The following is a 14,155-nucleotide window of genomic DNA, read 5'->3' on the forward strand; positions in this document are numbered from 1 at the left end:
ATTGTTACAGTGCGGTGCCACCATGCAGGTAAAACGGCATCCTCAGACTGGGTTAATCACAGAAGACTTCTTGAAGGTGGAAGTAGTAGAATCAATGTCCGTCAGATCTGAGGGCCCTCCCAAGCCCTGCCTGAAGCCCAGATAGTGAGAGATTTGACAAGAGCTCACAGAATAAGCCAGCAGAAAGGCTGCAACAGGTGCCCAGAGCCCGAGGCCACTATTACGGGTGAGGGCTCCAAGGGGAGAATGGGTTCTGTGGGGCCAGCCCAGTGTGTGAAGTCCTGGGTTCAAGGCCTGCCTCTGCCTCCCAGCCTTAGTTTTCTTATCCATAAAATGGCTGTAATAATACCAGCTCCCCACAAGTCTGTTACACGGAGCGGGAGTGAGTGCGTGTGTGAGGGAGGCAGAGTGGAGGTTGATGGAGGTGATACTGAGGGTGTTTCTGGGCCATCAGGCAATCTGGTAGTCCACAGTTCCTTTCTGTGAACCCCAGATAAAAAAACAACCAGAGGAGACGTCTGTGTGGCTTTCTGGAGTCACACAGCTGTTTTCTAGCCCGGGTGGGAGTGGTTCGCCTTTGTTAAAAGGCTGATTTTCTTCCAGTCCAAAGGCAGTGCGGGGGACCAGACATGGTGGACAACGTCAAAGAAGTCTGGGAACCAGCAGCCTGGAGTCCCAAGTTCTGACTCCCAACTCCACCTATTCTGAGACTTAATTGATGGCTTCGGGGTCGCCTTTGCCCTTCCCTGGGCCTCAGTCTCCCGTCCTGAACAACAGGTTGACGCCTCAATTACCTCTGGTCACCTTCGGGACCGTCAGTGCGACCCCAGCACGCCCCGTCCCCGCCCGTTGCGCCTGGACTGGCCCCGCGCGCCGCACCCATCCCCACCTGCACGAGCGCCGCCTCTTCCAAAGCCAGGCGGACAGGGTGGCCGCGGTGCGCGCCCAGCACTGGGCACAACGCGCACACGCAGCGGTCGCAGCGGCGACAGAAGAGCTCGGCCACGCGGTCGTCGTGCTCCAGGCAGCGCCAGACGCGCGCCTCCTTGGGCTCTGCGGCTCCCGGCCCCTCGGGTGTCCCGTTTGTCGCCGCTGCGGCCGCCATTCATGCCTACTTCGGGTTACACGATGCAGGGCGGAGTTCCGGTCGGGAATCGAAACCTCGGCGTGGGGCGGAGCGGCTCCAGCTCAGCTCCCGGATTGAAGGGCCTGAAGGCAGCATCTTTCCGCCGAGATTTGAGTCAGACCTCGTCCAGCCAGTCCTGCTGTCCAGCCAGAAGGTGGCCACAGGAAAGTGAGGTTCCTTCCTAAAGAGCTGACTAAAGGAAGTGCTGCCATTCACTAACACCCAGCACACAGGAGCTCTTGGATGGCACCAAGATTGGCGGTGGCTTTCCCTGAGGGTGTGCATTTCACCTGTTCATTTGCCCTTTCCCCCAGAGAGATAACCATTCCCACCCTTGTAAGAAGAAAGGGTTGCCATCAAGTCCCCTTCAACTCATGGAGGCCCCATGCCTGTCAGAGTAGAACTGTGCCCCATAGGGTTGTCAATGCTTGATTTTTCAGAAGTAGATAGCCAGGCCTTTCATAAGGTGCCTGGGGGTGGACTGGAACCTCCACCCTTTAGATTAGCAGCTGGGATGTTTAATAGTTTGCACCATCCAGGGACACCAAGCACCAATCTGTCTTGGAAGAAGTACAGCCAGAATGCTCCTCAGAAGCAAGGATGGCGAAACTTTGTCTCACATACTTTGGACAGGTTATCAGGAGGGGACCAGTCCCTGGTGAAGGATGTCATGCTTGGTAAAGTAGAGGGTCAGCGAAAAAAGAGGAAGACCCTCAAGGAGAGGGATTGACACAGTGGCTGCAACAATGGGCTCAAGCATATCAACAATTGTGAAGATGGCGCAGGACTGGGCAATTTTTCATTCTGCTGTACATAGGGTTGCTGTGAGTCGGAACTGACCCAATGGCATCTAACAACAACAACAGGGACTCCTTTGAGTAAGAAACTCCCTGGAGGCAATGAGTTTATGTTAGTGGAGGAAGAACAATTTGAAAGAGGAGAGTGAGAATGGTTGCACAACTTGAAGAATGTAGTCAGTGTCACAGAATTGTACGTGTAGAAATTGTTGAATGCTCTGCTGTGTATATTCTCAAAAAATAAAATAAATTAAAAACAACAACAACAAAAACTCTCTGGTTGGTCTCAACCCACCTGGATCAAAGGAGAATGAAGAACACCAAGGTCACACGATAACTATGAGCCCAAGAGACAGAAAGGGCCACATGAACCAGAGACTTACTTCATCCTGAGACCAGAAGAACTAGATGGTGACAGGCCACAACCAATGACTGCCCTGACAGGGAGCACAATGGAGAACCCCTGAGGGAGCAGGAGAATAGTGGGATGCAGACCCCAAATTCTCATAAAAAGACCAGACTTAATGGTCTGAGACTAGAGGAATCCCTGCGGTCATGGTCCCCAAACCTTCTGTTGGCCCAGGACAGGAACCATTCCCGAAGACCACTCATCAGACATGGAAGGGACTGGACAATGTGTTGGAGAGAGATGCTGACGAAGAGTGAGCTACTTGTATCAGCTGGACACTTGAGACTGTGTTGGCATCTCCTGTCTGGAGGGGAGATAGGAGGTTAGAGAGGGTTAGAAACTGGCAAAATCGTCACGAAAGGAGAGACTGGAAGGAGGGAGCGGGCTGACTCATTAGTGGGAGAGTAAGTGGTAGTATGGAGTAAGGTGTATATAAGCGTATATGTGACAGACTGACTTGATTTGTAAACTTTCACTTAAAGCACAATAAAAATTATTAAAAAAAAAACCTCTCTGGTAATCTAGTTGCTCCCAGGCTAAAATCTCAGCTTCCACTTATAAGGCCCTCGGCTTTTCCTTCTCTCTATGCTCTAACATTTGCTTTGGCTCAGTGCTCAGCTGCTAACCCAAAGGTTGGTGGTTCAAACCCAACAGCCATTCTGCAGGAGAAAGATGTGGCAGTCTGCTTCAGTAAAAATTATAGCCTTGGAAACCCTATGAGGCAGTTCTACTCTGTCTTATAGTGTCGCTATGAGTCGGAATTGAGTCAACAGCAATGGGTTTAAACATGGTCTGAAGAGCCCTGATACAATGGTTAAGGCTAGACTGCTAACTGAAGGTTGAAGGCTTGAACCTACCCAGCTGCTCTGTGGGAGAAAGACCTGGCATTCAGCTCCCTTAAAGATTAAAGGGCTCCTTCCCATAAAGATTATAGCCTAGAAAACACTATGGGGCCTAGAAAACACTCTGTCACATGGGGTCGCTATGAGTCACCTAACCAAAAACAACAAAGATACCTTTTGCCCTGCTTACTCTTATTCATCCTTCAGGCCTCAACCTAAATGTCACCTCCTCCAAGAAGCTTCCCTGCTTCTCCCAGAGCAGCCTGTAACTTCCCCTCTCCTGGCCCTTCCCCATCCCCCCACCACCACCCTGTTTGCATGACTGAAAAGCCGGTGAGGGTAGGGACCATGTATGTCTTATTTCCCTGTGTGGCATCTGGCTCAAACAGTAGGTGCTTAATTAATATTGGTGGAACAATTCAAGAAAAAGAAAACTCCGTGTGATAAAATGTCTAGCCAGATTTTATTTATTACAGTCTTTCCATTGCACAATTCCACAACATTTATTTTCACTTTTGTTATTATTTCTTTTTACAAAGGTAAAAGTAACTTCAGAAACAATGATAAAGCAATCATTCAAACTGTTTCAGGCACGGTTTCATATTAAAAGCATAAATCGACTTCTGACTCCCTGTTTCGCCCTATGATATAATCTCAGACCCTGTTCCAGAAAGAACAATTATTTTAGAGCTAAGGTGGATACGTAGCCACCACTACCACAAAGCTCATTTTCAAATTTTGCCCTCATTCTCAGGAAGTTCCTGAGTTTACACTCAGGTGGCGCCCAGGGTAGCAAGTAGAGGGGCTGAGTGAACCCTCTGCCGACTGGCTGGGCCCTACTGGCTCTGGGCAAGTTCCGCTTCAGCAGATCAAGAATATACACAAAAACGTAATTAAAAAAAAAAAAAAAAAAGGCTTAAAAAAATATGTGATAAAAATTACCTATCCCTCTCCCTTGCTGAGAAATAATTTAAATAATTTATTCTAGATGTAAAAAAAGAAAACAAGTTCGTTTAAAGACTCCTGCGTACTGTTTTTAAGCATGAGATCTGGGACCCCTAGGAGTGGGGGGCTTGAGAAGGGATGGTGCAGAGGAGGCATGCTGAGAAGCTCTCTGGACTCAGCCCCCACCTCCACCACTCTGCAGCCAGTGACCCTGGCTATGATTTTTCCTCACTGCTCTGAGGCTAGGTCTTCCTACCCTCTGGACGTGAGGATAAGGAGAGCAACACCTGCCTGACCTGCATGAGGGTAGGATGCATCAGTGAGCGGAGGTGGGAGGGCTTTGTAAACTGTAAACTGCTAGCCACAAATGAGGTGGGAGAGGTAACCTCCTCCAGTGGAGCTCTGCTTCCCTGACATGCCTGGAATTTGGCCTTTTTCTCCAGAGCACAATAAGGCAAGCTTGGCTGGGGCCTCAGACTGGAGCGAGCCCCAGTGACCGAGTGAACGGAAGACAAGAAAAGGAAGAGGAACATGGGCGTCTGGTAGATGCAGACAGACAGGGGGAATCGGCCATGGTTAGGGAGGGGCACACAGGAACACAGAGCCCCCATCATGCTGCACTGGGGTCCTGGAGAGACCTGGGGCAGGGCTGGGGGCCACACTTTTTGACATTTTAGGAACTTCCAGCCAGGACTTAGAGGATATGGGTTTGAGTCCCAGCTCTCCGAAGACCTTGAAGTCCCAGCTCCTATTTGGGGCTTATTGTCCTCATCTTCACTGCAAAGGGGTACAGATGGACTAGTCCAGTGGGTCTCCATCCTCACTGCATTGCAGAATCACCCGGGGAGCTTATAAACATGTACAGAGGTCCATGCTTGCTCCTGAGGTTCAGATTTAATTGCTCTGGGGTAGGGCCTGAGCCTTTGTATTTTCTGAATGCCCTCAAGGTGATTCTAATGTACAAACCAAACAAAAAACCAAACCCCTTGTCCTGGCGATGAGGCTGACTCACAGAACTTCCAAGGTTGTAATCTTTACAGAACAGACTGCCACATCTTTTTCCCATAGAGCAGCTGATGAGTTCGACCCGCTGACCTTTGGGTTAGCAGCTAAGCACTTAACAACTGAGCCACCAGGGCTTGTGGTCTAAAGTACAGCCTGGGTTGAAACCCACTAGGTTAGGTGGCCTCTTGCAGCCCCTACCTTTGCTCCAGAATCCCCCTGCACAATGGCGAAGACTCATCGTCTGCCTCTCCTCCGGAAGGAGAAGCGTGTTGAACTTCCAGTCACCCCCAGTCTCTTTCTGGGCCCTTAGAAAGGGAGAACCTTAGAACAGGGCTCAGAACACAGATTCGCACAGGCGGGCACAAAAACTCTTTGGCCAGAAGGGGACTTTGAGGGCCATCTAGTCCTGCCTTCTCACCTAGTACAGCCAATCCTCTCTAGAGGCCTCCTGGGCGGTGGCCACAGGGCTGTGCTTGCATACTTCCAGTACAGGGGCACCTTACGTGGGGGAGGGGTGGACTTTTCTGTTAGCTTGGGCTGGAATCTGCCTCTGGGCAGGGGAGGAGGCAGGCTTTGTGACCGACCCCAAGGGCTTTTGTGGCCGCAGTCAGTGGTCATGGGTACCTCTTTGATGTCTGCATCCCCACATAAAGGATAACTATCCACCCACAGCTGGCTGATTCTGGTTGAAGAGAGGATAGTTTTGACCCTCTTGTCTGTGTTCTAGAATCAAGCTCAATCTTGACTCATTTCCCTAAACTTTGCCCCTTTGCCAGTGTCTTGTGAGTTTCTAGATCATCACCCCACATTTTCATTTCCTCCGGCCAAGGCCAAAGTTTCTTGTCTCAGGCAGGTCATTCAAAGGTTCCCCCTGATCAGATGGGGAAATTGAGACCAGAAGTGGATGGACTTGCCAGAAGTCACTGAGCAAGTTGGGGTGCAGCTGAGGCCTGAACCAAAGGGTTCCCGCCCAGTTAGGATGAGATGTACCTCAGATCAGAAACAGACCAAGATCTCAGCTCAGCCCTACCATAAACATTCTGGTGACTTTGAGTTACTTGCCCTTCTCAGGAGCTCAGTTTCTCTGCCTGTAAAATGGGAGAGTAGGGCCCGATCACTGACTTTCAACTTCCAATTTTTTATTTTTTTTAGTAGCACTATTATGTCTTCCATAGAAGCCCGATAAATGGAACAAATAAAAGGGGAGCTGTCTGGTTGGAGGAGTATAGGGGAGCATGGCCCTCCTGCTCAGCCTCCCCCCTCACTCTGTGGATTACAGTTTAAAAATCACAAGGGAGTTCACCTCCCAGCTCTTACTTTCTACAGTGCTCTTTCCCCTTCAGAAGTTATAGCTCATCGTGGACCCTTAAAATCGGACTTAAACAGAAGGCAAGGTAGCATCTAACAAACAGCCATTCGGAAACTTGTTGCAAGAAGGCAAATAGAAAAACGGCACCAGGTCCCACTGGAATCTCTTTCAGCGACTGAGAGTTTCGTTTTCTGGTAAAAAATATAGAAATAGTGGTTGTTCTTGGGGGACTTGTGGCTTGGTTCTGGACCTCCCCATGGAGCCAAGTGGTGTCCCTGAGGGCGAGGAGAGCAGAGGCCCCTGCTCAGAACCTCCCTGAGCCCGTCTGCAAGTTTTTGATCTCCAGTTCCAACTGTTTGGCCTGCACCTCGCGCTGGGTCAGCAGCTCCCGGAGCCTGCGGATCTCTTCCTGTTGCCGGTAGAACATCTGCAGCAGCTGGGAAAGGAAAGAACAGAAGGCAAGGTCACCTGGGGTCATCAGCAGAAAAGCTAAAATATGACCCTTTTTTGGCTCAGAAAGATGAAGGTGGTTAAATTAATGTGGCTGCAGCCTGAGGGCAGTCATTACACATACCTTTTATAATAACCTTGTTTTCCTCACCCAATAAATGAAATTCAAAAAGACTTAAATGCCTCCTCAGATCCCCCTTGGGATAGAGGAAAATCTACTTCGTTCTGAATCTGGAAACTGGAGTTTCCACCACCACTAAGTTGTGTGGCCTTGGGTAACTTACTTGCCCTCTCTGAGCTTCCATTTCCTCTCTGGGAACTGGGGGCCAGAAAACTAACTTGTATTGCTGCCATTGTATGGAATGCCTACTAGGTGTTGAGTGTTCTGCTAAGGACCATCATCTTCCCCTGGGATGTTCACAACACCCCAGTGGGGTGGCAGCGTTCGGACCCCATTTACCAGTGAAGAAACATTGACTGAAGCTTATGGGACATTCAGCCCCAGGGTGTGAGGGCCTACGTTAGTACCCAGCAAAGCCAGGGATCAGAATCCTTCCGTGAGATGCCAGCCCTTGTGTTTTTAGCTACTACAGTGAAACCTGTGAGAGCGGGAACTCAGTGGGACTGTCTTGTTTTTCCGGGTCTTGTAAGTTTTCTACCTTTGACAGGATGCAGTCTTACCATTTTCCTGTTGCTCTCTTATTAGTGGAAAATATTTGAGTTTTCCTTCTCTGACAGGTTTCCACCTTATATAGGTTTCTGCTTACACAGGTTTTACTGTATATATCAACTGTTATGGATTGAATTGTGTCCCCTCAAAATATGTGTTGTAAATTCTAACCCTTAGACCTGTGGTTATAATCTCATTTGGGAACGGGTTTTTTTTGTTATGTTAAGAGGCCCTATCAATGCCGGGCGTGTTTTATGCCAGTCACCTTTGAGATATAAAAAGAGCAGGTTAGTCATAGAGAAGCAAGCAGAGATGGGGGAAGACAGATGCCACACCACATGAAGATCACCAAGGAACCAAGGAACAAGGACCTTCCCCAAGAAGAGAAAGCCTTCCCCCACTCAGTCCCTGAATTCAGATTTTTACCCTCCTAAACTCTGAAAGCATAAATTTCTGTTTGTTAAAGCCACGCACTTGTGGTATTTCTGTTATAACAGCATTAGATAACTAAGACACTGACTCCCAGGACTGCTGAGAGAATTAAATCAGATAATATATCCAAAGTGCCTAACATAGGACCTGGTACACAGTAGGCACTTAATAAATGTCGACTAAGAAAGCAGAGAAAATCCTAGAATGTCCAAACCAGAAAAGGCGTTAATACCCGTCTGGTCAAACTCTCTTCATTTTACCAGTAGCCGTTGAGTCGATCTTGACTCATGGCAACCCAATGTGTGTCAGAGGAGAACTGTGCTCCACAGGGTTTTCAATGGCTGATTTTTCAGAAGTGGATGGCCAGGCCTCCTTTCCAAGGTGTCTCTAGGTAGACTCAAACTTCCAATTAGCAGCTGAGCACATTAGCTATTTACACTACCCAGGTACTCTCTCTTCATCTGACAGGTGAGGAATAAACCTGCCATCTTGGCACCTGCTTGCTGAATGAATTAAAGTGAGTTAAGTGACTAGGCCAGGCCACACAGCTGGTTATTTTTCTCACCCTCATTTTCTCTCTCCTTCCCTCCCTCTTGTGTTCCTCCTTTGGGGGAGGGCAGCGCTGATACCCACCCCCAGCAGCTCCCAGCTGGCCCTGTGCAGGCCCTTTGGGTCTCAGCCCACCCCCTTTTGTTCACACCTCATTCTCTGTCTTTGGTGGGGGACATTCGAAAACATCAAAGCCGTTTGTGAGCCAGGCTTTCTTCTCCTCCAGCCTGTGTTCTGTTGCCCGGTGTGGTGGCTTCTCCTCCAGCAGGGAGGAAGGCCTCTGGCCACCCTCTGGAGCCAGATTGTCCATCCAGTCTGGAGCCCGGAGTGAGGCTGGGGCCGAGAAGTTGGAGAGGGGCCTCTCTGGAGGGTGTGGCTGGGGGCTCAGCAGCTCAGAGCCAGGTCTGAGGGACACCAGGTGTGGCCCTGGGAGGGAAGCAAGGGCACTGTGAGGACTGAGTACCCACGAGCAGACAGCTGGGGAGTGAGGGGGGACCGACACACAGAGCCATACAGAGACACACAGATACACATGACCGGTGGCGGGAGATACGGCCACACGCAGACAAGCCCAAACACACAGACCAGGGCAGTCAGCACAAATAACCACACCGCAACTATTTGAACAACACGGGGCATGCACAGGGGCCTGCCCCCAAATACTGCGAGCTCCTTAAGTCAGTCCTACGCACATTGCACTCTCCCATCTACCAAGTCCGTTACTCTCCCAACACCCCCCAGACGCAGGAAAGGCAGGTATCTCGGACTCAGATGGGGACACGGAGGCCCAGAGAGGAGACCTCTTTAAGAATTACACAAAACTGGGATGGATTCGCACCGGCCTCCTGCCCTCCAGTCAGAAGTTCTTCCTTCCAGTAGCTTGGAAGGCCCCTCTCAGCCACTGGGTGTTGAAGGAAATGGGGCGGGGGAGGGGCGAGGAGAGAGGAAGTTCCAATCACAAAGGCAGCTGCTGGGGGGCGGGGACAGTCAGCACACACTGCCCTCTTCCCCCTAGTCTGGTCAGGGAGGGGGAAGTGGGTCGGGGCAGGCAGAGTGGCAGAAGGGCCTGGGCGGCGGCTGCCTAGAGGACCTCCCAGGTCAAGAATAATGGGGCTGGAGCAGGAAGAGGTGGGGGATGGGCAAGGGGAGTCTGGCTGAGACTATCCAGTCACCCTGTACAACCCAGAGTTTAAAGAAATTTCCACAGGGAAATGTCCCTTGAGTTGAGGGAGTTTTCTGAGCCACACGGGACAAGCCTCTCCAGAGGTATCCCCACGCTTTCCCAAACTCATATGTGACCATCCCAGCCACTGGGGACTGACTGTCTTCCGAGGACACAGAAGAATAAAAATACAGGCCAAACCCCTCTCAGCTACCTGGGGCCATTGGGCACTCCATTTTCCTACCACATTCACCTGAGGCTTTTCTCTTCCTTTCTCACCTCTGTTCACCCCACTGAGCCACTCCTGGGCCGTCATAGAGGGCTGGGCTCCTGCTGTTGGGGGGTAGATGTCCTCTTGGTAGGATTCCGACTGTAGGAGAAGTCAGGACAGACAGATGACGGTGGTAGGAGGGGCTGCCCAGGTGGGACAGCCCTTGAGAGCTGGGAGTCCAGTCTCTCCTCACCCCTGCTGAGGTGGCGAAATCAAGGCCCAGAGAGCAAAGGGACTGCCCAGAGTCCAGCAACTCAAGAGTAGATGTGGGTGAGACCCAGGACTCCTGGCTCCTGGTGACACTACACTGACCATGAGAAAGTCCTTCCCCTTGAGGAGTGGCCACCAGCCTCCCTGTGGCGGGCCCCTGACACCCCGGCCCTGCCTCCCTCCCACATGGCCCCACCACCCTACCCGCCGGGGCACGATCATGGATACAGGCTCGATGAGGCTTTTGGTTGTGATCAGCTTGTAGAAGCGGAAGATCTCACAGGAGGACACGTCGAGACCTCTCTTTGGCATGACACCTGCGGGCAGATGGCCAGGGCGATAAGAGGTTACAGGCTGGGCTAGGGGCCAGAGGGACCCAGGGTGAGTCGAAAAAACAGGCTCCACAGCTGAACATCAACAGCAACCACCCTCCTTTCTCAGCTCAACAAATAGTGAACAAATGCCTATGCTGGGCTGGGTTCTGTGCTGGGGAAACGCTGTCCCCACCTTCAAGGGTTTAAATTATTCTAGCTACACTTTTCTAGGTTTGTTCTGCATGTTGTGGATGAATGCCATGGAGTCAATTCTGACTCATAGCGACCCCACATGACAGAAGAGAACTGCTTCGTAGGATCCGCAGTTTGAATCTAACAGCCACTCCATGAGATGTGGCAATCTGCTTTCATGAAGATTACAGCCTTGTTTTTCTTACAGGGTCACTGGAAACCCTGGTGGTGTAGCAGTTAAGTGCTACAGCTGCTAACCAAAAGGTTGGCAGTTGGAATCCAGCACCTGCTCCTTGGAAACCCTATGGGGTAGTTCTACTCTGTCCTACAGGGTTGCTATGAGTTGGAATCACCTCGATGGCAACAGGTAGACTTTTCAGAAGCAGATCGCCAGGTTTTTTTCCCGCAGAGCCGCTGGGTTAGCTCAAACCATCAACCTCTCGGTTGGCAGCTAAGCACTTAACTGTTTGTACCACCAGGGCTCCTTTTGCTCTGCATAGGGTCCCCCATCTCCAGCCCCACAGCTCCTCTGAGCCAAATGCATTTTAAAACGTGGAGATGGAAGGTGCTGCTCCCTAGAAGCTCTCTCAGGTCAGCCTCTCACATCTCCCTGCTTTTGTTGTAACTGCTCTTCCCTGTGCCTGGAGCACCTTCATCTTCTCCTGATGCTCTACTGTACTTCCTCCTTCAGCTCCTCAAACGCTGCTTCCTCTGGGAAGCCCTCCCTGACTTCCTTATTTGTGCTCTCAGACAACCTCCTGCACACCCCAATTATAATTACAGTCAGAGTGTTGGGATGCCATCTCCCCTACAGAATGTGAGCCCCTCCAGGGAGGGCCCATGCCTGACTCACTCCTGTCTCCCTAGGCCTGACACTGAAGCGCTGACCCCAAGAGGCCTCAGGGCCTTACACTCACCAATCCCCTTTTGTGGGTGATAGGATCGGTATTCAGTCAGGTAGTTCAAGTGAGGCTTGTCTGAGCTCACCTCATAGTAGCGGATGTTCCCGTCTCCCTGAGGAGGAAGGTCAGATTCAGAACCCCATCAGCTCCCCACCTGGCTGCCCACACCACACAGCAAAAACCTGGCTCTCAGAGTGAGTGGCTGGCAAACCCATCTCACACAAGGGAAACACCAGGAGCTCAGGGTCCCAAAACTAAGGTGGGAGTGGGGTTTTCATTTCAACATTCCACCCCCCAGCCATGACCCAAAGCCCAACTCTGTTCTCTAAAGCTGAAGCTTTGGGAAGACAGGCCCCAATCCCACTCCCATAGAGAGCCACATAGGAAGGTCAGAACTGGCTGGTCCTCAGACACCAGTCATAGGTCTTACCCGTAGGAGGTGCTCTGATTCTCATAACAACTGGGCTGCTCCTGGCATTGGTGGGCAGTGGTCAGGGATGTCATATATGGGACCCAAACCAAACCCAGTGCCTTCGAGTCGATTCCGACTCTTAGAGACCCTGTAGGACAGAGTAGGACTGCCCCATAGAGTTTCCAAGGAGTGCCTGGCAGATTCAAACTGCCGACCCTTTGGTTAGCAGCCGTAGCACTTAACCACTACGCCACCTGGGCTTCCCGTATATGGGAGAGTCCTACCCAGTGAAAACCTATTCTGCCCAAAATTCAAAGACAAAGACTGACTGGTCCCTCCTCATCTGGACCCAGAGTTGGGGAGAGACTAGTCCAGGATGACCAGCCAAAGGCCTGATGGGAGAGTTGCTGGGCTCACCACTGGGGAAGTGGGGACAGCAAGTGTGTGCCCCAGGGTAGGTGTGGAGCAAGCGGGGCTCACAGGCTCTCTTCCCTCCCTGCCAGGGGCATTAAAAGGAAGGGGCTGTCACTGCAGGGGCAGAGAAGGCCCTGCCATGGTTTCTGCACTCTGGTCCGTCTTCAGGGCCCCCAAAATACTGAATGCAGAACAGTGTGTGCATGGCATACCCACATTTCAACACAATCATTTAAACAAGTGTCTGTTAGGATCTGACCCTACTTTCCATGAAGAGTTGTGTGAGTAGGATGGAAGAACTGTTTCCACTCAGTGGGGACTCTGCCTGCCTTCCTCATGCCTCTGGGCACCCTGACAGGCCCCCATAGGGAGTGGTCTGGCCCCTGCTCCACCCCCACAGGCCCCAGAGAGGAAGTGGCCTGGCTCCTGCTCCAACCCTCACAGGCCCCAGGCTGCTGTCTGGCACCAGTGGGGCCAGGCTGGGGGGAGGCGGGGGGCGCACCTCCCCACCCATGCCCCACCCATGCCGGGCTGACCTTTCCCACCACGTAGAGCATGTTGGTGTCCACATCATAGAAGGGAAACAGCACTCCCGAAGAGCCATCCAGGTCTTCCTCTGTGAGAGGCACAGAGAGGTTGTCCTGTGAGGAAAGGGGAGATCAGGAAGGCCAGCGGTCACTCACAGGGCCCTCAGCCTGGACAGGGGGGAACAATGTACTCTGTGAGACAAGAACTCCTGCCATGGCGGGGTGGGGGGTAGAGCGTGTGTGTGTTAGACAGACTGAGTTTGTGTGTGTGTGTGTGTGTGAGAGAGAGAGAGAGTGAGTTTGCGTGGGTGAGAGACTGAGCTTGTGTGTATGTGGAGCATGGCAAGGGTGCCCCAGCTTCTTGAGGTCCAATCTGTGGGCTGCTCTTTGATGGAGATGATATTTTTAAAGACACTAAAACGCTACTACCATCTTCAATTTCGCCATTAACAAACCACTTTTCAGACACTAATCCTACTCTAATCTTCCCTCCACGTATTTTATTTATTTCAGCAAATTAAGAAGGAGACCCAGAAAGGGGAAGCGATTTGCCCAGTCTCTGAAATGTCTGTCAAGTGCTCCTTCGTATCAATACTGCTTGGCCTAGACTTCATCCCACCCCCGTGACCCACCTCCTCTCCCACAGCTGCCCTAAATGACAAGCCCATACCCCTCACTATTTCATTCTCTGTCTTTGCTCTAGCTGTTCCCTCTGCCCAGAGGCCCTCTCCCTCCCCCACCTTGCCCTCTAGTCCTGGTCCCAGGTTCCGCCACTTGCCCTCCCCCACACCAGAGCCTCTCATGAGTCCTGACCAGTTCTTTCCCGGAACTATAAGACACACACAGGTCTGGGCTCACCCAATGGACTGTCAGCATCTCCCCACTATTCATGCCTGGATCCCCACCACCTGGCAGACTATGTTAAGTAGGTATTTGAGAAATGAATGAATGAACAAATGAATAGAGTGAGCACTCAGCTGAGAGGTGAGGGGTGGGGGTGGGACTAGGTGCGAGACTCACCTGGTCCCACAGGGCCATCTGCCGGTTGTTCCATCGAGATGTGCCTGTGGATAGCAGCTTCTTCATGTTCCCCAGAAACAGCACCTTGTTGGCCCGGTGCCCCTTGTAGTTGGCTTCCTGGAAGGACAGGTGCCGATGGTGGTAGAGAGACCCTGGTGGCAGCTGGTAGACGTTAAGCTGCTGCTCCACTGGGAATG

General features: G+C 51.5%; 2 protein-coding genes across 2 annotated transcripts in view; both read right to left on the reverse strand.

Moving 5' to 3' along the window:
• The window catches only part of TRIM14 (tripartite motif containing 14), a 30,852-nt gene extending 29,678 nt beyond the window's left edge, over nucleotides 1-1,174 (reverse strand). The window contains exon 1 of the mRNA XM_049896956.1: nucleotides 890-1,174. Within this exon, the coding sequence (XP_049752913.1) occupies nucleotides 890-1,105 (216 nt within the window). The 5' untranslated portion in view covers nucleotides 1,106-1,174. The remainder of the gene's footprint in view (nucleotides 1-889) is intronic.
• Nucleotides 1,175-3,613: 2,439 nt separating this feature from the next.
• CORO2A (coronin 2A) overlaps nucleotides 3,614-14,155 on the reverse strand; it is a 75,146-nt gene continuing 64,604 nt past the window's right edge. The window contains exons 6-12 of the mRNA XM_049896954.1: nucleotides 13,959-14,075; nucleotides 12,948-13,052; nucleotides 11,601-11,697; nucleotides 10,382-10,494; nucleotides 9,976-10,066; nucleotides 8,686-8,960; nucleotides 3,614-6,869 (exon numbers count right to left, since the gene is read on the reverse strand). Coding sequence (XP_049752911.1) covers nucleotides 6,738-6,869; nucleotides 8,686-8,960; nucleotides 9,976-10,066; nucleotides 10,382-10,494; nucleotides 11,601-11,697; nucleotides 12,948-13,052; nucleotides 13,959-14,075 — 930 coding nt within the window. The 3' untranslated portion in view covers nucleotides 3,614-6,737. The remainder of the gene's footprint in view (nucleotides 6,870-8,685; nucleotides 8,961-9,975; nucleotides 10,067-10,381; nucleotides 10,495-11,600; nucleotides 11,698-12,947; nucleotides 13,053-13,958; nucleotides 14,076-14,155) is intronic.

The sequence above is a fragment of the Elephas maximus genome, chromosome 9 (genome assembly GCF_024166365.1).
Source record: "Elephas maximus indicus isolate mEleMax1 chromosome 9, mEleMax1 primary haplotype, whole genome shotgun sequence".
Lineage (NCBI taxonomy): Eukaryota > Metazoa > Chordata > Mammalia > Proboscidea > Elephantidae > Elephas > Elephas maximus.